This window comes from Oncorhynchus masou, chromosome 11 (assembly GCF_036934945.1).
Source record: "Oncorhynchus masou masou isolate Uvic2021 chromosome 11, UVic_Omas_1.1, whole genome shotgun sequence".
NCBI lineage: Eukaryota > Metazoa > Chordata > Actinopteri > Salmoniformes > Salmonidae > Oncorhynchus > Oncorhynchus masou.
In genome coordinates, this window is record NC_088222.1 from 4,732,798 (window position 1) to 4,758,517 (window position 25,720).

The following is a 25,720-nucleotide window of genomic DNA, read 5'->3' on the forward strand; positions in this document are numbered from 1 at the left end:
CTAGCTAGTAGCTAGTTAGCTGGCTAGCTTCTGTTGGGGGATTCTGGTTCGAAAGTAAAGACAAATACTTTAGAAAATAGCAGATCCACACCACATTGGGTGAGGCGGGATGCAGGAGAGTATATTGAAGTTGAGGTTTAGGAAAAATATTAAAAAGATATGCGAAGAAAAAATATATAAAAAGATATATACACGACGAGGACAAAAAGACGTCTGACTGCTACGCCACATTGACTCAGTACTGGTACACCGTGTGTTTATAGCCATGTTATTACCTGGTATTCCCTGTATATAGCCATGTTATTACCTGGTATTCCCTGTATATAGCCATGTTATTACCTGGTATTCCCTGTATATAGCCATGTTATTACCTCCCTGTATATAACCATGTTATTACCTGGTACTCCCTGTATATAGCCATGTTATTACCTGGTACTTCCTGTATATAGCCATGCTATTACCTGGTACTCCCTGTCTATAGCCATGTTATTACCTGGTACTCCCTGTATATTGCCATGTTATTACCTGGTACTCCCTGTATATAGCCATGTTATTACCTGGTACTTCCTGTATATAGTCATGTTATTATTACCCTGTATATAGCCATGTTATTACCTGTATATAGCCATGTACTCCTTTATAGCCATGTTATTACCTACTCCTGTATATAGCCATGTTATTACCTGGTACTCCCTGTATATAGCCATGTTATTACCTGGTACTCCCTGTATATAGCCATGTTATTACCTGGTACTCCATGTTATTACCTGGTACTCCCTGTATTACCTGGTACTCCTTGTATATAGCCATGTTATTACCTGGTACTCCCTGTATATAGCCATGTTATTACCTGGTACTTCCTGTATATAGTCATGTTATTACCTGGTACATGTTATTCCCTGTATATAACCATGTTATTACCTGGTACTCCCTGTATATACCATGTTATTACCTGGTACTCCTTGTATATAGCCATGTTATTACCTCCCTGTATACAACCATGTTATTACCTGGTACTTCCTGTATATAGCCATGTTATTACCTGGTACTCCCTGTATATAGCCATGTTATTACCTGGTACTTCCTGTATATAGCCATGTTATTACCTGGTACTCCCTGTATATAGCCATGTTATTACCTGGTACTCCCTGTATATAGCCATGTTATTACCTGGTACCCCTGCACATTGACTCGGTACTGGTACACCGTGTGTTTATAGTTATTGTTACTTAGTGTATTTATTCCTCTTGTTATTATTTTTCTATTTTTCTCTCTGCATTGTTGGGAAGGGACAGTAAGTAAGTATGTCACTGTTAGTCTACACCTGTTTATGCAGCATTTGACAAATACAATTTGATTTGTGTTGAATGCTGTCGCCGTGTGTGAGTAAAATCAGTGGGGAAGCCAAGTATATTGTATTATTGACTGTATGTTTGTTTATTCCATGTGTAACTCTGTTGTTGTTGTTTGTGTCGCACTGCTTTGCGTTATCTTGGCCAGGTCGCAAGTTGTAAATGAGAACTTGTTCTCAACTAGCCTACCTGATTAAATAAAGGTGAAATATATAAATATTTTTTTAAGTCAGGGGGGGAAAAGCCATATTTCAACCTATGTGTTGTGATAATTGCGTTGTTTGTTCTATAACCTGTTAGTTCATATGCCTTGCCAACGTGATATAAAGGCCTGAAGGCTGAGACAATAAGTAGACACAGTGGTAGAATAAATTCAACCACACCTTTGTTTCATTGCAAAACCAGAGAACAACATCTGTCTGATGAAGTCCACAATACAAATATAGCATGTAACAAACAGCTACATGACCTACTGCAGGGGTCAAGAAAGTTAATGTTTCTGACATTTTTCAGACTTCAAAACAACTTGATTTAGAACCACAGAGAATTTTACCGCAAGTTGCCAAAAACGTTTCCTCCACTCCTCCAGCACCATTTCAACATCAACATTGTAATGAATACTCAGGGACAGAAAGGTGTAGATTCACGCGCAGAGTGTGCCATGTGTTTATTTCTCCTTCATAGAAGGCACGACTCGTGGTCACAGGCAGGCAATGGTCATACACAGGTAGGCAAACAGGCAGGTGAATCAAAACTAGGCCTGAAGGCTATAACTGGTTCTCACAAACGAGCCAGGAAAAGGCTTAGTGGAGTCAAAACGAACAATACCTCACAAAGGCACAAACAGAGTGAACTGAACTGAATAAGGAGCTGATGAGACCAGGTGAGTAACTAACACAGGTGAAATCAGTGAAAGCAAATGAAAGACAGGGCTAAGTTCAAGAACACAACGAAACAGAAAACAAGGTTGACTAAGAAAATAAATACAGAACCTTACAAACATAATAAAATCACCTATGGTTAGTCTAATACAGTGACAACTAAAAGATATCAAAAACAATTTAGTCCAATCAACGTAAGCTAAATATGATGTGGCTGTCCATGGTACTGATTTCTGTGTGTGTGTGTGTGTGTGTGGGGGGGGGGGGGGGTGCGTGCAAGTAGAAAAAAACATGTTGAATATGTGCCACCGTCCTCTCTTTCATTTTGACGAAACGGTCTATGACTGTAATATTCGGTGAGGGCGTTTGTTCTGAACCCGCTACGGTGCTTTAGGTGCCAAGGACATGTGGAAGCAAATCAAATAACATTTCATTGGTCACATACACGTGGTTAGCAGGTTATTGCAGCGTAGCTTAGTGGTTAGAGTGTTGGACTAGTAACCAGAAAGTTGTAAGTTCAAACCCCTGAGCAGACAAGGTACAAATCTGTCGTTCTGCCCCTGAACAGGCAGTTAACCTACTGTTCCTAGGCCGTCATTGAAAATAAGAAGTTGTTCTTAACTGACTTGCCTGGTTAAATTAAAAAAAAATATTTAAAAAAATTGCGAGAGTAGCGAAGCAGTGAAGCAATATCAACAAGCAATATCAACAAGTAATCTAACAATTCCACAACTACCTAATACACACAACTCTAAGTCAAGGGAAGGAATAAAAATATGTACATATAAATATGAAGGTTTCAAATTACGGGGACAGTAGAGGATAGCCCAAAGGTGAGTGATTCCACTGGGAGCCCCCCAGTGAGTAAGCACGAAGAGAGAGATCCTGAGAAAATTTATTTGAGTAAGGTTACATTATTTTTGTGTGTGTTTATAGCTATGGTGATCAACTGCACTGCACTGGTGGAGCAGAAAGCACAGAAGATACATGTGTTCATGTGGAGAAATATTATAATATAATAATATTATTCTACTCGCTGTATATAGACTTTTTGTTTTATTTTGTTCTACTGTATTATTGACTGTAATGTTTTGTTTATTCCATGTGTAACTTTGTGTTGTTGTATGTGTCGAATTGCTACGCTTTATCTTGGCCAGGTAGCAGTTGCAAATGAGAACTTGTTCTCAACTAGCCTACCTGGTTAAATAAAGGTGAAATAAATGAGTGCAGGAGATCGACAGGGAGTTTTGAGAGAAGGGGTTCCACCTTTCCAGTCCAACGGCCGGTGTAGTATCATCTAGCCAAAGTCGTGGGATGGGTGTAGGGTTAGATCGTGGTGCATTTTAAATGCTCCCACTTTTTTTTGTTAGAAATGTGCAATCTGCACTCCGACCTGCGAAAGGCAGCAATACGCAACACGGGGTCGAGTCAGCCGGAAATGAACACGAAGATAAAGGAGGGATCCGCCATTTCAGTAGCTACGATGAGACCCACTTCTAGTAAACATTGAAGGGGAGGGGGGGCATCATTTTAACACATTTTTTTCCTAAATAAGTATTTAGTTAGCTATCGGGTCAACCGTGAACAAAGGTAAAAACGAGTCCTCTAAAGGTTAGCGGAAAGCAGGGAAAGGGGCGGAAGATGGCGGTCGACAAACGAGATGAGAAAGGTACGTAACGTTAATCGCAGTAGTTTATGGGTTTATGATTTTCTATGGGCTTATTTTTTTGGACCTAAACTTGTCCCCGAGACTTCCCGACTCGAGGATGACTCCCATTGTTAGGGCGGAGACATGAGCATCATTATATACATCTCTCTGGCTGTGTTTCAAACCATCCTTTGTGCCAGGTGTGATATCCCTCCTAAATAGCTGGGGATAATCTTCCTATAAACTCAGTAAGGCCAGCAGGCTACTCTTTAAAACAAAACAAAAAAATAAATATATATATATGTATGTATGTAACTGTTATGAAAGTTGTATTGTCCATTTTTGTGTTGTATTTAAACGCCACTTGAAACGTGCACATGACACTGCAACAACATTTCCCCATGGGGACAATAAAGTCAGTAATTAATGAAGTTTTGTCAACGACTCGAGTTTCTCCCAACTGGCTTTTTGGAATGGCCAGTCAGTGAGTATATTTAAATATGCTAATATTAATTTACACAAAGCCAGGTTAACGTTACCACGTTTTGATAGCTAGTTAACGAGTTATAATACTAATTTGGTTACTAGATACTAAAGTTATTCATTTAAATGTTATATCAAGTTAATTTTTTACCTTTTATTAACCAGGCAAGTCAAAGAAAACAGTGGGTTAAGCACCACAGTTTCGGGGGTTTGAACTCACAACCTTCCGGTTACTAGTCCAACGCTCTAACCACTAGGCTACCCTGCCGCCGTTATATCTAATTAGCAAAGAAAACAGCACCACCGTTTCTAAAAACCAGATGTGCGGGAAGACCGGGAACGCTGGCCAAGCAGACCAGGGCAAACAATGTACAATTCTGCGCTCCTTAGACTATCCCTTTGGTTCCTTCATTAACACCTCCCTCGACTATCCCATTGGTTCCTTCATTAACACCTCCCTCGACTATCCCATTGGTTCCTTCGTTAACACCCCCCTCGACTATCCCATTGGTTCCTTCGTTAACACCCCCCTCGACTATCCCATTGGTTCCTTCGTTAACACCCCCCTCGACTATCCCATTGACTATCCCATTGGTTCCTTCGTTAACACCCCCTCGACTATCCCATTGGTTCCTTCATTAACACCCCCTCGACTATCCCATTGGGTTAACACCCCCTCGACTATCCCATTGGTTCCTTCATTAACACCCCCCTCGACTATCCCATTGGTTCCCTTCGACTATCCCAACACCCCTCGACTATCCCATTGGTTCCTTCATTAACACCCCCTATCCCGACTATCCCATTGGTTCCTTCATTAACACCCCCTCGACTATCCCATTGGTTCCTTCATTAACACCCCCCTCGACTATCCCATTGGTTCCTTCATTAACACCCCCTCGACTATCCCATTGGTTCCTTCATTAACACCCCCTCGACTATCCCATTGGTTCCTTCATTAATCCCATTGGTTCCTTCATTAACCCCTCGACTATCCCATTGGTTCCTTCATCCCATTGGTTCCTTCATTAACACCCCCTCGACTATCCCATTGGTTCCTTCATTAACATCCCCCCATTCGACTATCCCATTGGTTCTTCTTCATTATCCCAAACCCCTCGACTATCCCATTGGTTCCTTCATTAACACCCCCTCGACTATCCCATTGGTTCCTTCATTAACACCCCCTCCCGACTATCCCATTGGTTCCTTCATTAACACCCCCCTCGACTATCCCATTGGTTCCTTCATTAACACCCCCCTCGACTATCCCATTGGTTCCTTCATTAACACCCCCCTCGACTATCCCATTGGTTCCTTCATTAAAACCCCCTCGACTATCCCATTGGTTCCTTCATTAACACCCCCCTCGACTATCCCATTGGTTCCTTCATTAAAACCCCCCTCGACTATCCCATTGGTTCCTTCATTAACACCCCCCTCGACTATCCCATTGGTTTGAATGCGAAAATGTATGCACTCACTACTGTATGTGTTCTAAGCTCCCACTTGCCCTTGCTGTCATTAACATAAATGCGGGAAAGCAGTACCAGACAGGTGGGGATGAAGGACACTGTTTACCGGTGCACAGTCAGCTAGCTACTGTTGTCGCCCCCGCTCCTACTGTTGCCCACATGCAGGAACGCCCGAGAAATGCAGGCCGCAATTTCACCCTTCTAGACCAGGTTGGGGTTTAAGGTTTAGAAATCACAGCATGAGGCTGCATTTATTGTAGCTGGAGATTTTAACAAAGCAAATTTGAGGAAAACGTTACCAATTGGCCCAGGGTCGTCCGGGTTTGGCCGGTGTAGGCCGTCATTGTAAATAAGAACACCTTCTTAACTGACACGTCTAGTTAAATGACGGTTACATTTTAAATGGAAAAATTTATACAAATAATTTGAAACCATTAATAGATGGCAGCATTCGCGCAAAACTGAAAGCGTGAACCACTGCATTTAACCATGGCAAGGTGGCTGGGAATATGATCGAATACACAGGAAATAACTAACATTTTTGTAAGGCAATCAAACAGGCAAAATGTCAGTACAAAGACAGTGGAGTCGCAATTCAACGGCAGGTAGCCTAGTGGTTAGAGTGTAGAGGAGGTAGGTAGCCTAGTGGTTAGAGTGTAGAGGCGGCAGGTAGCCTAGTGGTTAGAGTGTAGAGGAGGTAGGTAGCCTAGTGGTTAGAGTGTAGAGGAGGTAGGTAGCCTAGTGGTTAGAGTGTAGAGGAGGTAGGTAGCCTAGTGGTTAGAGTGTAGAGGAGGTAGGTAGCCTAGTGGTTAGAGTGTAGAGGAGGTAGGTAGCCTAGTGGTTAGAGTGTAGAGGAGGTAGGTAGCCTAGTGGTTAGAGTGTAGAGGAGGTAGGTAGCCTAGTGGTTAGAGTGTAGAGGAGGTAGGTAGCCTAGTGGTTAGAGTGTAGAGGAGGTAGGTAGCCTAGTGGTTAGAGTGTAGAGGAGGTAGGTAGCCTAGTGGTTAGAGTGTAGAGGGCGGCAGGTAGCCTAGTGGTTAGATCGTTGGACTAGTAACCAAAAGGTTGTAAGATCGAATCCCCGAGCCGACAAGGTACAAATCTGTTGTTCTACCCCTGAACAAGGCAGTTAACCCGCTGTTTTGTGAACGTGCCCCTAAGCTAATGTTTCAAAGCTAAAGTGTTTTTATAAAGAGTGCAGGGGCTATTTGAGTTAATGTGCACAGAGAAGACATTGAAAACAACATCAATGAACTGTCTGGGTTAGTTATTAGTGATGCACCAATATCACAGTTTTGGCCGATACCGATATCCAGTATTTTCCTTGCCAAAAAAAACACGATACCGATATTAAACATTTTAGTAGCCTTTTAAACATTCTAGTACAGTTAAATGGTTAACACACACACATGAACGCAGCGGTCTAAGGCACTGCATCTCAGTTCAAGAGGCGTCACTACAGCCCCTGGTTTGAATCCAGGCTGTATTACATCCGGTCGTGATTGGGAGTCCCATTGGGAAGCGCACAATTGGCCCAGTGTTATCCGGGCCATCATTGTAAATAAGAATTTGTTCTTTAACTGACTTGCCTAGTTTATAAGACAGTTCTTATTTGATTAATGGTGGTCGGACCCATCTGTGAAGCTAGCCACAATAAGGATTAGCCACAAGTGGACTTTGCAGTTAGCCTTCAAAATAAAAGTATGGCGTAATTCTACTATTTATTATTTTGCATCACTGTCAATGACATTCTTTTATTTTGAAGGCAAACTGCAAATTCCACTTGTGCCCAATTCTTATTGTGGCAATCTTCACAACCCGGTCGAGCCTCACTAGCCAGATGAAGCTAGCTGGCTGCTTATAACGTTACCTTTGGGCAACAGGGTTAAGTAGCTGGCTAGCTATTTATTTTCATGAACTGAAATTCAATTTCAATAGTCAAACAACAAGTGGCAATCTAGCTAAACCTTACAAGGATTCCTAAATCATTGCTAAGAATAATGAAATGGACTGCAGTTTTCAGGCTGGTTGTGCTGGTGCTAACTAGGCACCAAGCTAAAGCTAACTAGGCACCAAGCTAAAGCTAACTAGGCACCAAGCTAACTAGGCACCAAGCTAGCTAGATACCAAGCTAAAGCTAGCTAGGTACCAAGCTAAAGCTAGCTAGGTACCAAGCTAAAGCTAGCTACCCCAGAAGTTTACGGTCGAACAAATGATGCTTTATTACCAACGCGGTATTGTAAACACATCGTTCGGGACGGTGTTTGCAGACTTTTATTTTGTACAGCTTTGACAGTGCTACTGTATCTTTTTTGACATGCAAAGACCCAAACGGCGTTCCATAGTATGTCGTGAAGCTAATAGCAGTGACGCTATTTCCTGTGTAACGCCGGTAGGGTAACATCTGAAAAATAGCACCTACTTGGTAGAGTGTACCGGTCCTCGACCAGTCGGCGAAAGCCAACATCTCGACAGAGAACGGTTGATTGTCAAGGCCAATGAATTTCATTTTCTTGGCGTTAACGGATTTCACCTTTTGAGTTATCTTGCTGAGATGTTCTTACTCTTTCAAATGACTGCCGGACTTGTTGACTGGTTGATCCGCACAGCAGACATTGTGGGCGAGGTTAGGAATGCTGTGTTGCACGTGAAGCGCTACATTTAACGTTGCGTCATTACGTCATGTACCTTCGTTATCTATGTCTGCACGTCAGCTTTGGCATCGGTTTTGTACATCGGGCGTTAAACTAGACATCGGTGATGTTGGTATTTTTAGCTAATATCGGCCGATACGATATGTTCACCGATATATCGTGCATCCCAATTTGGTTATATATATTTTTTGTTTTTACCCTCTGGCCATAGCTAGCTATTAGCTAACTAACTTAGCTACAGAGATGGTTAACAGAACCAATCGCGTCTCATTAGCTAGTCAACGTTAGCTAAACGAGATCAAGCAGAACTGTGCAACTCGATTGTTCTGAGTTGTGCACCTCCTAGCTCTAGCTGAGACCAGAGGCTTGGATGACTTGTCTCCTGTGGCGCTAACTAGGATGATGATGATGATAATAATATCTAAAAAACATTGATTAGCCCTGAAGAAGGCCAGTCCAAACATCAGCTCACTAGGCCAGGTGCTTAACTCTGTTGTGCACACACTAATACTACTAATTATAAACCACTAATGCTACGTCCCAAATAGCATCCTGTTCCCGTAATCTGGGCTGCCCAATCCAGGTCCTTCTGTTTTTTTTTTTCTTTCTTTCTACTAGTAGTTAATTGCACTCAACTGGTGCCCCAGGTCTGAATTAGTCCCTGGTTTTAGAAAGCGAGGATGAAAACCAGAAGTGTTTCGGCCCTACAGGACCTGGAATGGGCAGCCCTGCTCTACATAGGGCACTAGCTCTGACCAGAGCTCTATGGGCCTTGATCAAATGTAGTAGATTTTCTATTAAACACAGTGTGGTTAAATCTGTCGTCCCAGACGGAGAGCTCAACGTGCTGGATGACATCCTCACCGAGGCCCCTGACCAGGATGACGAGCTCTATAACCCGGAGAGTGAACAGCACGTCAACCAGAAAAAAGGTACCTTTTTTTAACCACAGTTTTGAGAATTGGCAGATTTTAAAAGCCTATATTGGTTAGCCCGAGTCTGTTTGTGCCGTCAATGCTAAATCCACTCATAGTAATCATTGCGGTTTGTAATGGCGCTGGCAAGAGCGCAAACGGATGGTTGAATAAGAGTGCAAAAAAAAAAAAAAATTAAACCCAGATGCTTCTTACTACTTTTAGCTTATATTGAATTCAGTATCGAATCCCAAATAGACCCAAGAGCACTAAACAGACCAGGTTAGATATTGACCTTTTTAATATTTGAAGATGAATGACTTTTCCCGCCCTCCAGGGTCTAAGAGGAAGAACGGCCGAGGGGATAACAACGTGCTGAAGCGTCTACGACCCACGGCTCACACCACCGCCAGACAGGCTACTAAGAGACCAGCCCCCTCGGCTGGGGCCAGCGGGAAAAAGACAGTCAACTCCAGGAGGGGACGGCACCCCTCCGAGTACGCTACTGATAGTTACTATGAGGACAGGAAGACCCATCCTATAAGAGATGGTGGGGTGCAGAGAGGGGAGCCTCCCAAAGCAGCCCACCCTGACAAGCCCCTTGGCCGCAGGAAGACCCATCCTATGAGAGATGGTGGGGCGCTGAGAGGGGAGCCTCCCAAAGCAGCCCACCCTGACAAGCCCCTGGGCCGCAGGAGAGAGCCAGACAGACACAGGATCATGCCTGAGCTTACCACCGAGGTAGGAGCTGCTTTACCAAGGATTATGGGGGAGGGATTACTTTAGCATAGCTGCAGGGCTGTTCAATTCTGGTCCTGGTGGGCATGAATTGTTTCTACCTGGTAGATATTGGCACTCACCTACTGTCCACAAGTTAAAACCTTCCAAGGTAGCCATTGAACAGCACATAGTATTTAACTTAATCCAAGCCACACATTGTTTCTGTCCCAAAATGAAGTAGTAAATAGCTTCATTTTCATCCGGTGACCACGGAAGTTCAACGCTATTTGGCCGAGAGCCACAAGTATATGAGCTTACAATGAAAAAGCAAGATGCTCGAGCATGAAGGCCTTCTAGGCAGAGTTGCAAAGAAAGAGCCATATCTCCGACTGGCCAATAAAAATAAAATATTAAGATGGGCAAAAGAACACAGACACTGGACAGAGGAACTCTGCCTAGAAGGCCAGCATCCCGGAGTCTCCTCTTCACTGTTGACGTTGAGACTGGACAGAGGAACTCTGCCTAGAAGGCCAGCATCCCGGAGTCTCCTCTTCACTGTTGACGTTGAGACTGGTGTTTTGAGGGTACTATTTAATGAAGCTGCCAGTGGAGGACTTGTGAGACGCCTTTTTCTCAAACGAGACAGTCTAATGTACTTGTTATTTCGCTTTAAATTCCGTAATTTTACTCCATCTTGCATTAGTGAACTCTCACTCCACTTGATACACATTGAGCCGCTTTGATTGGCCAACATAACCAACAGGCTACACACGTGTAGGCTACCAGTCAGCTTCCAGTTGTTGTTTTTTATGGGGTGCTCATCATAAAAACAAAAGGCTAAATTGAAAAGTTTGTTTTTATTAAATCAATAATTTTAAATGTTATGTCCTTGTATGTAACATTGTCACATATTTTAGGCCTATAGGAAAGTTGGACGCTACCGGTATCTTCTCACATTTCAAAGTGTTTTAGTCTGTAATTAACATTGTTTTGCGAACAGTAATTTAACAGATTCAACATTTCTACATGCCGTGTCGCGTTATTCAAATGTGTTAACTTTATAACATGAGTGGCGCTAACATGATACGTGACAGACTCCCGGTGGTTTCCTCGGGACGGACAGACTCCCGGTGGTTTCCTCGGGAGGGACAGACTCCCGGTGGTTCCCTCGGGAGGGACAGACTCCCGGTGGTTTCCTCGGGACAGACTCCCGGTGGTTTCCTCGGGACAGACTCCCGGTGGTTCCCTCGGGAGGGACAGACTCCGGTGGTTTCCTCGGGACAGGGACAGACTCGGGACAGACTCCCGGTGGTTTCCTCGGGAGGGACAGACTCCCGGTGGTTTCCTCGGGACAGACTCCCGGTGGTTTCCTCGGGAGGGACAGACTCCCGGTGGTTTCCTCGGGAGGGACAGACTCCCGGTGGTTCCCTCGGGACAGACTCCCGGTGGTTTCCTCGGGACGGACAGACTCCCGGTGGTTTCCTCGGGACGGACAGACTCCCGGTGGTTTCCTCGGGACGGACAGACTCCCGGTGGTTTCCTCGGGACGGACAGACTCCCGGTGGTTCCTCGGGACGGACAGACTCCCGGTGGTTTCCTCGGGACGGACAGACTCCCGGTGGTTTCCTCGGGACGGACAGACTCCCGGTGGTTTCCTCGGGACGGACTAGACTCAGTATGAGAGAGTGGTTCCATTTCGGGAGGGACAGACTCGGTGGTTCCCTCGGGAGGGACAGACTCCCGGTGGTTCCTCGGGAGGGACAGGTTACTGGTGGTTTCCTCGGGACGGACAGACTCCCGGATTCCTCGGGACGGACAGACTCCCGGTGGTTCCTCTGTAGAGACGGACAGACTCCCGGTGGATTTCCTCTGTAGAGACTGAGGGACAGACTACTGGTGGTCCCCCTCGGGACGGACAGACTCCCGGTGGTTTCCTCGGGACGGACTAGAGTCAGTATGAGAGAGGAGTCGATGTGAGACACATTTTGACATAAGTACCAAAAGTAAAGTTGAGAACCGAACCGTTTTTAATGTTCTAGTATCGAGAAGAAAGAAAAGCTTTGGTATACCATGCAACACTAGTCCATCTGTTCTGTAGAGACTGAGGGTTAGGTTACTGATGTCCCCCCTCTGTAGAGACTGAGGGTTAGGTTACTGATGTCCCCCCTCTGTAGAGACTGAGGGTTAGGTTACTGATGTCCCCCCTCTGTAGAGACTGAGGGTTAGTTTACTGATGTCCCCCCTCTGTAGAGACTGAGGGTTAGGTTACTGATGTCCCTCTGTGTAGAGACTGAGGGTTAGGTTACTGATGTCCCTCTGTGTAGAGACTGAGGGTTAGGTTACTGATGTCCCCCCTCTGTAGAGACTGAGGGTTAGGTTACTGATGTCCCTCTGTGTAGAGACTGAGGGTTAGGTTACTGATGTCCCTCCTCTGTAGAGACTGAGGGTTAGGTTACTGATGTCCCTCCTCTGTAGAGACTGAGGGTTAGGTTACTGATGTCCCTCTGTGTAGAGACTGAGGGTTAGGTTAGTGATGTCCCTCCTCTGTAGAGACTGAGGGTTAGGTTAGTGATGTCCCCCCTCTGTAGAGACTGAGGGTTAGGTTAGTGATGTCCCTCTGTGTAGAGACTGAGGGTTAGGTTAGTGATGTCCCTCCTCTGTAGAGACTGAGGGTTAGGTTAGTGATGTCCCCCCTCTGTAGAGACTGAGGGTTAGGTTAGTGATGTCCCTCCTCTGTAGAGACTGAGGGTTAGGTTAGTGATGTCCCCCCTCTGTAGAGACTGAGGGTTAGGTTACTGATGTCCCTCCTCTGTAGAGACTGAGGGTTAGGTTAGTGATGTCCCCCCTCTGTAGAGACTGAGGGTTAGGTTACTGATGTCCCCCCTCTGTAGAGACTGAGGGTTAGGTTACTGATGTCCCTCTGTTCTGTTGTCTAGAAGCCGAGTCCTCCCAGCGAGGAGGGCAGGGTCAGCCCCTCTAAGGAAGCAGCAGAAGAAGAGGGTGCATCAGACCAGGAGACGGGCAGCACGGCCGAGTCCTCCGAGGGACACCGATCCAACATGGAGGAGGGAGATGAAGAGGAGGGCGAGGAGGAAGAGTATGAGGCGCAGGAAGTGGCTCAGAGAGCCAAGAATGCTCCAAATGATTACGACATTCGCAGTGAAGTCAGCGACTCCCAGTCTGAGTCTGTGTCCTTCTCTGAGGGGGAGTCTGTTCTCTCCGGCTCTGCCTCTGAGGCTTCAGGTAAAACACACCTGCTCAACATTCACGTGTCCCAATTTATCGGTCTCTCTTCCCAAGTGTGCACTTGTTCACTTCCCTTCATGGATTAAGAAGGAAATGACTGGAATAAGAAAATGGTGGGAACTCCGCTCTAGTCTAGTCTATTTGCTTACACCAATTCAATGGTTGATACATTTGTGGGAAGTAGTGAACAAGTGTATGATTCAGGAAGAAGAGATTATTGGGACTCTCTTAGGCTTTATGAAAATTCTGAAATTATACCTTTTACACATCTGATGTAAAACTACCAGAACTACCCAAAAAATATTTAGTATGGTGAACCTGTTAACGGAAAAGCCCCGGTTAGATGTGAGTTGTCCACTCCGGTAACCTACACCGCTCTGCCTGTTAAAAAAAAAAAAAACTCTTACATTTCCAGCAAATTACACGGGTTGTCCCTCAATGAATAACGCCTATCATTTCCCATGCAGATGTAGCCTACCGATTATTAGAACAGAGAATAGGGTAGGTCTACCTCTCGTTGGCCTCGGCAGCTCCGTCTCCCGCACTGGTAGGACAGTTATATGACTTATCGGTCCGTGTCAGACTCCGTTACATGCAGACAAGTTTGATAAGGTTGAAGGAGACTCTGTTACATGCAGACAAGTTTGATAAGGTTGAGGGAGAGGACTCATCAATTCAGTCACAACACAGTAGAGGGTTAACGCTGCAAATCATTAGTCAACCGGCGATTCATAACATTGTGTCGCTAATAAAACCGATTACAATCTTTTGGATCGGTCTGGGCTCCCGCGGACTGATGCACTAGCGCCTTAAACATTTGAATCGGGGACCGATGCTTATCTGGGAGTTGTTATATCATTAAAGCACACTGTCCATTTTGTCTTTTCATTGCTGAAGAATCAATGTATTGATCTTTCTCTTGTTCTGAGTGTTGTTTTTGTTGCAGGCATGCCATGTGCTATGAATAAGTTATTTGCATGTATTTGAAAACTGTGTGGTGTTCTCCAGGTTCTGAGAAAACGCATGAGAAACTGTCATCGTCTGTCCGCGCAGTCCGCAAGAACCAGAACAGCAAGCTGAAGTACGTCATACGAGGCGCCCGTTTCTTCCTGATCAAGAGCAACAACCACGAGAACGTGTCCCTGGCCAAGGCGAAGGTATCTGAAAGGGATGCTGGGAAATTCTCACACACATATACCAGTGTTCTACTTCCCCGGAGTCAGATGTACTTGTGGATACCATTTCCATGTCTCTGTGTGCAGTATAAAAGAAGTTAGCAATGTTCCCTTATCTATAGACTTCCAGTCGTTGCGCTAGTTAGCATTGGCTCGTGAAACTACTACGGACTTTGTATGTCTGTGCGTGCACTATAGAATGCTATAAGTAGAACAGGTGCCTTGCATGCCAGGATTTCACAGTATCCCTTTAACTCAGAAGCTACGTACCAAATGGCACCCTACCCCCTACGTAGTGCACTGCTTGTGACCGAAAGTATTGCCATGGTTAAAAGTAGTGCATCATATAGTGAATACAGTGGAGGTCGGGTGGCGTCGGGGAGGTCGGGTGGCGTCGGGGAGGTCGGGTGGCGTCGGGGAGGTCGGGTGGCGTCGGGGAGGTCGGGTGGCGTCGGGGGTGGCGACTGGGGGAGGTCGGGGTGGCGACGGGGGTAGGACTGGGGAGGTCGGGGTGGCGACTGGGGAGGACGGGGGGCGACTGGGGGAGGTCGGGGGGCGACTGGGGAGCTCGGGGGGCGACTGGGGGAGGACTGGGGGCGACTGGGGGAGGTCGGGGGGGGCGACTGGGGAGGATGGGGAGGACGGGGTGGTGACTGGGGGAGGTCGGGGGGCGACTGGGGGAGGTCGGGGGGGGCGACTGGGGAGGATGGGGGAGGACGGGGTGGTGACTGGGGAGGTAACATAGTCTCTTAGGAAGACTGTACAAAACACTGTCAAATGCCTTTTCAACTGCAGAAAATGTACCGAATAAAAGTTAGTATGAAAATGTTTCACCATGTTGAATACAAGCTAAACAGTTGAATGTTGACTTATTTCCAGGGTGTGTGGTCCACTTTGCCTGTTAATGAGAAGAAGCTGAATGCTGCCTTCCGTTCCGATCGCAGTGTCATCCTGGTCTTCTCAGTCAAGGAGAGTGGCAAGTTCCAAGGTGAAGTTCTCATGGTTAATATGCATGTCGAGGCTCCCCCAGGACTGGAGTTGGCTTTCCCCATGTACGCATGTCGAGGCTCCCCCAGGACTGGAGTTGGCTTTCCCCATGTACGCGTGTCGAGGCTCCCCCAGGACTGGAGTTGGCTTTCCCCATGTATGTGTTTCATTCCTCCATCTCCAGCAGAAGTGTCGAGGCTCCCCCAGGACTGGAGCTTTCCCAATGTTGTGTAAATGTCGATCGCCTTTTTGACTCCAGAAAGCGGCGAGATGGCGAGACAAAGTCTGGTGAACAGAATGTGTTGTCCTCCTGTGTGTGCAGGTTTTGCCAGGCTGTCCTCGGAGTCCCATCATGGAGGGTCTCCCATCCACTGGGTCCTGCCTGCTGGGATGAACGCCAAGATGCTGGGTGGGGTGTTCAAGATCGACTGGATCTGCAGGTAAGGCCTAAACCATACCTTTTTTATAATGTGGTAGCTAGAATTCAAATGTAACTTCAGACAAAATTAGTTACATAACTCTATGGATAATCTCCATATACATTTTTTTTGTACCTTTTATTTAACCAGGCAAGTCAGTTAAGAACAAATTCTTATTTTCAATGATGGCCTCGGAACAGTGGGTTAACTGCCTGTTCAGGGGCAGAATGACAGATTTGTACCTTGTCAGCTCGGGGATTCGAACTTGCAACCTTTACGGTTACTAGTCCAACGCTCTAACCACTAAGGCTACCCTGCCGCCCCTAAAGAGCTTTGAAACGCCCCTTGTTGTTTTGTCATCCCAGACCTGTTTTTAAGACTTCCTGCTCTAAACCATTACTTGTTTTCAGGCGGGAGTTGCCCTTCACTAAAACGGCTCACCTCTCCAACTCGTGGAACGAACACAAGCCTGTAAAGATCGGCCGAGACGGACAGGTAAACATTATTGATTAATAATTTCTATCCATGAGTCAGTCGGGCCCAGTCGCAGTGCCAGACCGCGTATTGGACCCCTGGGCATGGGTTGAAAAACCCCGCCCTGTGACCTTCTAGTCTATTTGTCCCCACATCTGTCTCCTCCTCTAATTCACCTCCTATATACACTACGTGACCAATAGTATGTGGACACCTGCTATGTCGAATCATGGGCATAAATAAAGAGTTGGTCCTCCCCTTTGCTGCTATAACAGCCTCCAACTCTTCTGGGAAGGCTTTCCACTAGATGTTGGAACATTGCTGCTATAACAGCCTCCACTCTTCTGGGAAGGCTTTCCACTAGATGTTGGAACATTGCTGCTATAACAGCCTCCACTCTTCTGGGAAGGCTTTCCACTAGATGTTGGAACATTGCTCCCGAGTGGCTCAGCGGTCTATGGCACCGCATCTCAGTGCAAGAGGTGTAAACACAGCCCCTGGTTTGAATCCAGGCTGTATCACATCCGACCGTGGTTAGGAGTCCCATAGGGCGGCGCACAATTAGCCCATCTGGGTTTGGCCGGGGTAGGCCGTTATGGTGAATAAGAGTTTGTTCTTAGTTAAATAAAGTTTAACTAAAAACAATTCTGTGGGTTCTCCATTCGGCCACAAGCATTAGTGAGGTCGGCGATTAGGCTCGTAGTCAGTTCAAATTTATCCAAAGGTGTTTGATGGGGTTGAGTTCAGGGCTCTGTGCAGGCCAGTCAAGATCTTCCACACCGATCTTGACAAACCATTTCTGTATGGAGCTCGCTTCGTGCAAGGGGGCATTGTCACGCTGAAACAGGAAAGGGCCTTCTTCAAACTGTTGCCACAAAGTTGGAAATACAGAATGTCATTGTATGCTGTAGCGTTAAGCTTTCCCTCCACTGGGGCCTAGGCCAAACCATAAAAAACAGCCTCAGATCATTATTCCCCCTCCACCAAACTTTACAGTTGGCATTCGGGCAGGTAGTGTTCTCCTGGCATCCGCCAAACCCAGATTCGTCCGTCGGACTGCCAGATGGTGAAGTGTGATTCATCACTTCAGAGAAAGCGTTTCCACTACTCCAGAGTCCAATGTCGGCGAGCTTTAAACCACTCCAGCCGATGCTTGGCATTGCACATGGTGATCTTTGGCTTGTGTGCGGCTGCACCGCCATGGAAACCCATTTCATGAAGCTCCAGACTAACAGTTCTTGTGCAAAAGTTACTTCTAGAGGCAGTTTGGAACTTTTGGTAGTGAGTGTTGCAACCGAGGACAGACAATGTTTCCGCTCTTCAGCACTCTGCGGTCCCGTTCTGTGGGCTTGTGTGACCTACCACTTCAAGGTTGAGCCATTGTTGTTCCTAGAAGTTTCCACTTCACAATAACAGCACTTGCATTTGACCGGAGCAGCTCTAGCAGGGCAGAAATTTGCCGAACTAACTTGTTGGAAAGATGGCATCCTATGACTGTGCCACGTTAACAGTCACTGAGCTCTTCAGTAAGGTCACTGTTTGTCTATGGAGATTGCATGGAAGTGTGCTCGATTTTAGCAACGGTTGTGGCTGAAATGGCCGAATCCATTAATTTGACGTTTTAAATACAGTGCCTTGCGAAAGTATTCGGCCCCCTTGAACTTTGCAACGTTTTGCCACATTTCAGGCTTTAAACATAAAGATATAAAACTGTATTTTTTTGTGAAGAATCAACAACAAGTGGGACACAATCATGAAGTGGAACGACATTTATTGGATATTTCAAACTTTTTTAACAAATCAAAAACTGAAAAATTGGGCGTGCAAAATTATTCAGCCCCCTTAAGTTAATACTTTGTAGCGCCACCTTTTGCTGCGATTACAGCTGTAAGTCGCTTGGGGTATGTCTCTATCAGTTTTGCACATCGAGAGACTGAAATTTTTTCCCATTCCTCTTTGCAAAACAGCTCAAGCTCAGTGAGGTTGGATGGAGAGCATTTGTGAACAGCAGTTTTCAGTTCTTTCCACAGATTCTCGATTGGATTCAGGTCTGGACTTTGACTTGGCCATTCTAACACCTGGATATGTTTATTTTTGAACCATTCCATTGTAGATTTTGCTTTATGTTTTGGATCATTGTCTTGTTGGAAGACAAATCTCCGTCCCAGTCTCATGTCTTTTGCAGACTCCATGAGGTTTTCTTCCAGAATGGTCCTGTATTTGGCTCCATCCATCTTCCCATCAATTTTAACCATCTTCCCTGTCCCTGCTGAAGAAAAGCAGGCCCAAACCATGATGCTGCCACCACCATGTTTGACAGTGGGTATGGTGTGTTCAGGGTGATGCGCTGTGTTGCTTTTACGCCAAACATAACGTTTTGCATTATTGCCAAAAAGTTCAATTTTGGTTTCATCTGACCAGAGCACCTTCTTCCACATGTTTGGTGTGTCTCCCAGGTGGCTTGTGGCAAACTTTAAACAACACTTTTATGGATATCTTTAAGAAATGGCTTTCTTCTTGCCACTCTTCCATAAAGGCCAGATTTGTGCAATATACGACTGATTGTTGTCCTATGGACAGAGTCTCCCACCTCAGCTGTAGATCTCTGCAGTTCATCCAGAGTGATCATGGGCCTCTTGGCTGCATCTCTGATCAGTCTTCTCCTTGTATGAGTTGAAAGGAATACCTAGGATAGGATAAAGTAATCCTTCTCACCCCCCCCCTTAAATGATTTAGATGCACTATTGTAAAGTGGCTGTTCCACTGGATGTCATAAGGTGAATTCACCAATTTGTAAGTCGCTCTGGATAAGAGCGTCTGCCAAATGACTTAAATGTAAATGAAAGTTTAGAGGGACGGCCAGGTCTTGGTAGATTTGCAGTGGTCTGATACTCCTTCCATTTCAATATTATCGCTTGCACAGTGCTCCTTGGGATGTTTAAAGCTTGGGAAATCTTTTTGTATCCAAATTCGGCTTTAAACTTCTTCACAACAGTATCTCGGACCTGCCTGGTGTGTTCCTTGTTCTTCATGATGCTCTCTGCGCTTTTAACGGACCTCTGAGACTATCACAGTGCAGGTGCATTTATACGGAGACTTGATTACACACAGGTGGATTGTATTTATCATCATTAGTCATTTAGGTCAACATTGGATCATTCAGAGATCCTCACTGAACTTCTGGAGAGAGTTTGCTGCACTGAAAGTAAAGGGGCTGAGTAATTTTGCACGCTCAATTTTTCAGTTTTTGATTTGTTAAAAAAGTTTGAAATATCCAATAAATGTCGTTCCACTTCATGATTGTGTCCCACTTGTTGTTGATTCTTCACAAAAAAATACAGTTTTATATCTTTATGTTTGAAGCCTGAAATGTGGCAAAAGGTCTCAAAGTTCAAGGGGGCCAAATACTTTCGCAAGGCACTGTATATCGGTATCTGTCTCCTCTAATTCACCTCTTTATACAGAGCCTTCACAAAGTATTCACACCCCTTGACTTTTTCCACATTTTAATGTGTTAAAGCCTGAATTTATAATAGATTAAATGGACATTTTGGGTAACTGGCCTACACACAATACCCCATAATGTCTAATTGTTATTTAGAAAATGTATTAAAAATGAAAAGTTGAATAATTATTATTATGACGAGCCTAAATAAGTTCAGGAGTAAGCATGTACGTAATAAGTTACTCACTCTGTGTGCCATAATAGTGTTTAATATGAGTTTTGAATGACTTCCTCTGTACCTCATACAATTAGTCTGTAAGGTCCCTCAGTCAAGCAGTGAATTTCAAATGTATTCAACCACAAAGACCAGGTAGATTTTTCAATGCCTTGCAAAGAAGGGTACCTATTGGTAGATTTTTTTTTTTTTTTTTTTTAATAATACAAAAAAAAATCAGATATTGAATATCCCTTTGCGTGAATGGTGAATTACACTTTGGATGGTGTATCAATACACCCAGTCACTGCAAAGATACAGGCGTCCTTCCTAACTCAGTTGCTGGAGAGGAAGGAAACCGCTCAGGGTTTTTGCCATGAGGCCAATGGTGACTTACGTTCACATAGCTATGAGCTAGCATGTTGTAAACTCTAAAGTAGTTAGTTACTGCCCTGATGTCATCTCCATTATCTTGAGTAAAAAAAGAAAGAAAGCATATGACAGAATAGCTGTCAATACACTGCATATTAGTCCACAAGAAATAAATGGAGACAGTGTTCATGGATCTAACAAACAGGTAAAGGCCAAACTCACTTAAGTAAAATGGTAGAAATAGGCCTGTTTTTTTTTTACTTTATGGCTGTGGTAACTAGTGATGACTTGGACTTGTCTTGACCCTAGTTACTCTCCTGATGACAGACAGCTTCATCAACATCGGTAATGTGTATTATGTTAATTACCCAGCCAAGCAGATACAAGTAGTAGTCATTTTGGTTGTAAAAGTGCATTATCAAAGAGATTTGTTCTCTCTTTAAAACAAAATGCAATTGACCACTTGGCTGTCTATTGTATTGCCCTGTCATAGGCCCTCCCAGTCAACACCACCTCGTAAGACCGCGGTCGCCAAGTGGGGGTCGCTAAGTGGGGGTCGCCTGTTGTAAAAATGGGGTCTTGGGAGAGTTTGGATACACAAACCCTTGAATGAGTTAATTCATTTGTACTATTTTTCTACATTGTAGAATAATAGTGAAGACATCAAAACTATAAAATAACATGTATGGAATCATGTAGTAACCAAACAAGTGTTAAAATAAGCAAAGAGAAACGACAGTCCACCATTACTTTAAGACATGAAGTTCAGTCAATCCGGAACATTTCAAGAACTTTGAGAGTTTCTTCAAGTGCAGTCGCAAAACCATCAAGCGCTATGATGAAACTGGCTCTCATGAGGACCGCCACAGGAAAGGAAGACCCAGAGTTACCTCTGCTGCAGAGGAGAAGTTCATTAGAGTTACCAACCTCAGAAATTGCAGCCCAAATAAATGCTTCACAGAGTTCAAGTAACAGACACATCTCAACATCAACTGTTCAGAGGAGACTGTGTGAATCAGGCCTTCATGGTCGAATTGCTGCATAGAAACCACTACTAAAGGACACCAATAATAAGAAGAGACTTGATTGGGCCAAGAAACACGAGCATTGAACATTAGACATTAGATCCTTTTTAGTCTGAGTCCAAATTTGTGATTTTTGGTTCCAATCACCGTGTCCTTGTGAGACGCAGAGTAGGTTAACAGATGATCTCTGCATGTGTGGTTCCCACCGTGAAGCATGGAGGAGGTGTGGGGGTGCTTTGCTGGTGACCCTGTCTGTGATTTTTATTTAGAATTCAAGGCACACTTAACCAGCATGGCTACCATAGCATTCTGCAGAGATACACCTTCCCATCTGGTTGTGGGTCTGCAAAATTAAGCAAAAGGGATTGAACTCATGACAAAGTCATGTTTCGACATTGTAGTGGCTGTTGATGTTTTGTTTTTGTTTTTTTTTGCTCTGTGAAATTACAAATATTTTATTTTTGTCATTTTAACTCTGATTTAACGACCGGTATGTATCTACTCTAATCTGGTTTCGGCATGAGAAAATTCATCAAGTCCCAAATTCACACAAGATACTGCAAGGTTTTACTCACAGAGTTTATTTACAGAGCCTCGGAAATAAAAGGTCTGTTCACAGATTAGGAGCCACTCCCTAAAAGGAAACGGACACTGGGGAGACAAATGCACCGTTCAGTAGGACAATAACCTTAAACACAAGGCCAAATATACACTGGAGTTGCTTACCAAGGCAACGTTGAATGTTCCTGAATGGCCTCGTTACCAGTTTGGATTTAACTAGATTTTTGGCCTTAAGAATCTATGGCAAGACTTGAGAAATTAGTGTCAAGCACTGATCAGCACTTGGAAGAATTTAAAAAGAATATGCAAATATTGACCAATCCAGGAGTGCAACTCTCCAAGAGATTTACCCAGAAAGACCCACTGCTTCAATCACTGCCAAAGGTACATTGATAATGTATTGACTCAGTGGTGTGAATACTTATGTATTTCATTTTCAAACATTTCTAAAAACTGGTTTTCATTTTGTCATTATGGGGGTGTGAGAGGGGAAATGTTTTTTTATTTAAATAATTTTGAATTCCGGCTGTAACACAACAAGTGGAATAAGTCAAGGGATATGAATACTTTCTGAAAGCACTGATATAATGTCTATCCAATAAAGATAACATACTATCCATCCTACTGAGGTGCTGACCTGTTGCACCCTCGACAACCACTGTGATTATTATTATTTGACCCTGTTGGGCATCTATGAACGTTTGAACATCTTGGCCATGTTCTGTTATAATCTCCACCCGGCACAGCCAGAAGAGGACTGGCCACCCCTCATAGCCTGGTTCCTCTCTAGGTTTCTTCCTAGGTTTTGGCCATTTCTAGGGAGTTTTTCCTAGCCACCGTGCTTCTACACCTGCATTGCTTGCTGTTTTGGGGTTTTAGGCTGGGTTTCTGTACAACACTTTGAGACATCAGCTGATGTAAGAAGGGCTTTATAAATACATTTGATCCCTTGTCTCGCTAACTATTCACTGTCATGCAAATTACCCTCAAGAATGACTGGCGGCTAACCAGTTAACTGTTAATAGTTTGGAGTGAATAGTTAAGACTAGCTAACTTGAACTTAGATTCACAGAGATTCTATGGGTTGATCTACTAATCTGTTTCCCCCCCTTCCGGCCCTGCAGGAAATGGAGCCAGGGTGTGGGATGCAGCTGTGTGTGACGTTCCCCCAAGACGAGAGCATTAACTTGTTTCAAGTTATTCATAAAATGCGACACAAGAGGAAGATGCCTTCGGAGCCCCGCTCTCGAGGACGCCCGCCGTGCAGAGAGCCCACCCGAGGCGACCTGGGAAGGTTAGACATTGTTATTTAGACTGCTAGTGAGCTCTTGTGATGACGGAGCGGTTCTGATATGATCATCAAACCGTCCTTCCCAGAGTTCTCTGCTCACATCACCACGAAGAGGGGTACCTGAAATCCTCTGGGCTGCTGCCTAGGACTGTTTACAGCAGCTCTGAGGAGGATAGATCTCTCTGTGGCCCAGCGCTAACCACGGTGTCTCTGCGGCCCAGCGCTAACCACGGTGTCTCTGGGGCCCAGCGCTAACCACGGTGTCTCTGCGGCCCAGCGCTAACCAGGGTGTCTCTGCGGCCCAGCGCTAACCACGGTGTCTCTGCGGCCCAGCGCTAACCAGGGTGTCTCTGCGGCCCAGCGCTAACCAGGGTGTCTCTGCGGCCCAGCGCTAACCAGGGTGTCTCTGCGGCCCAGCGCTAACCAGGGTGTCTCTGGGGCCCAGCGCTAACCAGGGTGTCTCTGCGGCCCAGCGCTAACCAGGGTACTAGTAGTTTGAGTCTGGCTTGTTTCTGTCTGCACGTGGTGGTGATGTGTAAAGAAACCGGTTTTAATTTGGGGGTCTTGATCTTTCCCTGTAATGAATACAGTCTCAATTTGAACCACCGTACGAGCTACTTATTAAACCACAAAATGTTTTAGTTGAGTTTATACACACTGTTCAATAGTCCATAGGTTCACTGCTTGAATGCATTTCTCTCGGTAAGTTGTTTTAAATTGGTTCCCACAGTGTTTTCTTTCTATCCTGGGGAGATGAACTTAATCATATATGAGACTTATGAACCTGGTCATGTGAGGGGACTTGGGAACCTGGTCGTGTGAGGGGACTTGGGAACCTGGTCGTGTGAGGGGACTTGGGAACCTGGTCGTGTGAGGGGACTTGGGAACCTGGTCGTGTGAGGGGACTTGGGAACCTGGTCGTGTGAGGGGACTTGGGAACCTGGTCGTGTGAGGGGACTTGGGAACCTGGTCGTGTGAGGGGACTTGGGAACCGGGTCGTGTGAGGGGACTTGGGAACCTGGTCGTGTGAGGGGACTTGGGAACCTGGTCGTGTGAGGGGACTTGGGAACCTGGTCGTGTGAGGGGACTTGGGAACCTGGTCGTGTGAGGGGACTTGGGAACCTGGTGAGGGGACTTGAGGGGACTTGGGAACCTGGTCGTGTGAGGGGACTTGGGAACCTGGTCGTGTGAGGGGACTTGGGAACCTGGTCGTGTGAGGGGACTTGGGAACCTAGTTGGTCAACGGTCGGTCAGTCGGTCATTTCCCCCCTCCTACACACACACGACTGGACTGAGGAAATTAATGTTGTTAAGGTTTAACTTCATCAGGAATGAATGTTATCTGTTGGCAGTTCGGTGGTTAGGGAAACCTAATGGACTAAGACAGGAGTGTTTCCATACCCCGACCTAACGGGCAGGAGTGTTTCCATACCCCGACCTAACGGGCAGGAGTGTTTCCATACCCCGACCTAACGGGCAGGAGTGTTTCCATACCCCGACCTAAAGGGCAGGAGTGTTTCCATACCCCGACCTAACGGGCAGGAGTGTTTCCATACCCCGACCTAACGGGCAGGAGTGTTTCCATACCCCGACCTAACGGGCAGGAGTGTTTCCATACCCCGACCTAACGGGCAGGAGTGTTTCCATACCCCGACCTAACGGGCAGGAGTGTTTCCAGTGTGTTTCCATACCCCGACCTAACGGGCAGGAGTGTTTCCATACCCCGACCTAAAGGGCAGGAGTGTTTCCATACCCCGACCTAACGGGCAGGAGTGTTTCCATACCCCGACCTAACGGGCAGGAGTTTTAGTTAGGAGGAGACCCAGTGGCAGAGTGATACAAACCCACCTCTTTCCCTTTTTAAGGCCTTAATGAACTGAGAATGACACCACAAGGAAGGGAAATTCTAAGCCAAAGAGGGTCGGTCACCTTTTGGTTTATAAAACGGCCGAAGTGAAGCTCATCCTCCGTTTTTGACTCAATCAGACCCTTCTTTGCCCTCTCAGCCAGGCCTTGTCATGTATTTGTGGCTGTAGACCCTAAAGCATAAGATGGACTGTCTATATGAACTTTTGATTACTTACTGAGCAACGGTAACACCACTACAAGAAAGCGGTATGTTACCATTTTAACCAGCTCTTACTAATTTACCTGGTGACAGTTGACTCGGCTGTTTTAATTTTATTTTTTTTAACTATCTGGTTGATTTTTAATTGGACATGGAAGGTGTGGCGTTTCAGTGCGTACGTTGTTTTATGTTGATGGCTCGTCAGAAGCAGTGACTGTATGGGATAATCAACTCAGGGCTTTATGGACTTACATTATTTTCCAGAGAACGTATGGAGCCCCGAGTCGATTATCCCTTTTATACCATGGCTATATAGAAA

At 45.4% G+C, this 25,720-nt stretch overlaps 1 protein-coding gene across 2 annotated transcripts in view; it reads left to right on the forward strand.

The window, feature by feature from the left end:
* The first annotated feature begins 3,682 nt into the window (after nucleotides 1-3,682).
* LOC135548043 (YTH domain-containing protein 1-like) overlaps nucleotides 3,683-25,720 on the forward strand; it is a 41,125-nt gene continuing 19,087 nt past the window's right edge. For both annotated transcript variants that reach the window (XM_064977241.1, XM_064977242.1), the window contains exons 1-9: nucleotides 3,683-3,902; nucleotides 9,321-9,422; nucleotides 9,742-10,145; nucleotides 13,061-13,367; nucleotides 14,379-14,527; nucleotides 15,425-15,533; nucleotides 15,855-15,972; nucleotides 16,362-16,446; nucleotides 23,167-23,336. In XM_064977241.1, the coding sequence (XP_064833313.1) occupies nucleotides 3,875-3,902; nucleotides 9,321-9,422; nucleotides 9,742-10,145; nucleotides 13,061-13,367; nucleotides 14,379-14,527; nucleotides 15,425-15,533; nucleotides 15,855-15,972; nucleotides 16,362-16,446; nucleotides 23,167-23,336 (1,472 nt within the window). In that variant the 5' untranslated portion in view covers nucleotides 3,683-3,874. The remainder of the gene's footprint in view (nucleotides 3,903-9,320; nucleotides 9,423-9,741; nucleotides 10,146-13,060; nucleotides 13,368-14,378; nucleotides 14,528-15,424; nucleotides 15,534-15,854; nucleotides 15,973-16,361; nucleotides 16,447-23,166; nucleotides 23,337-25,720) is intronic.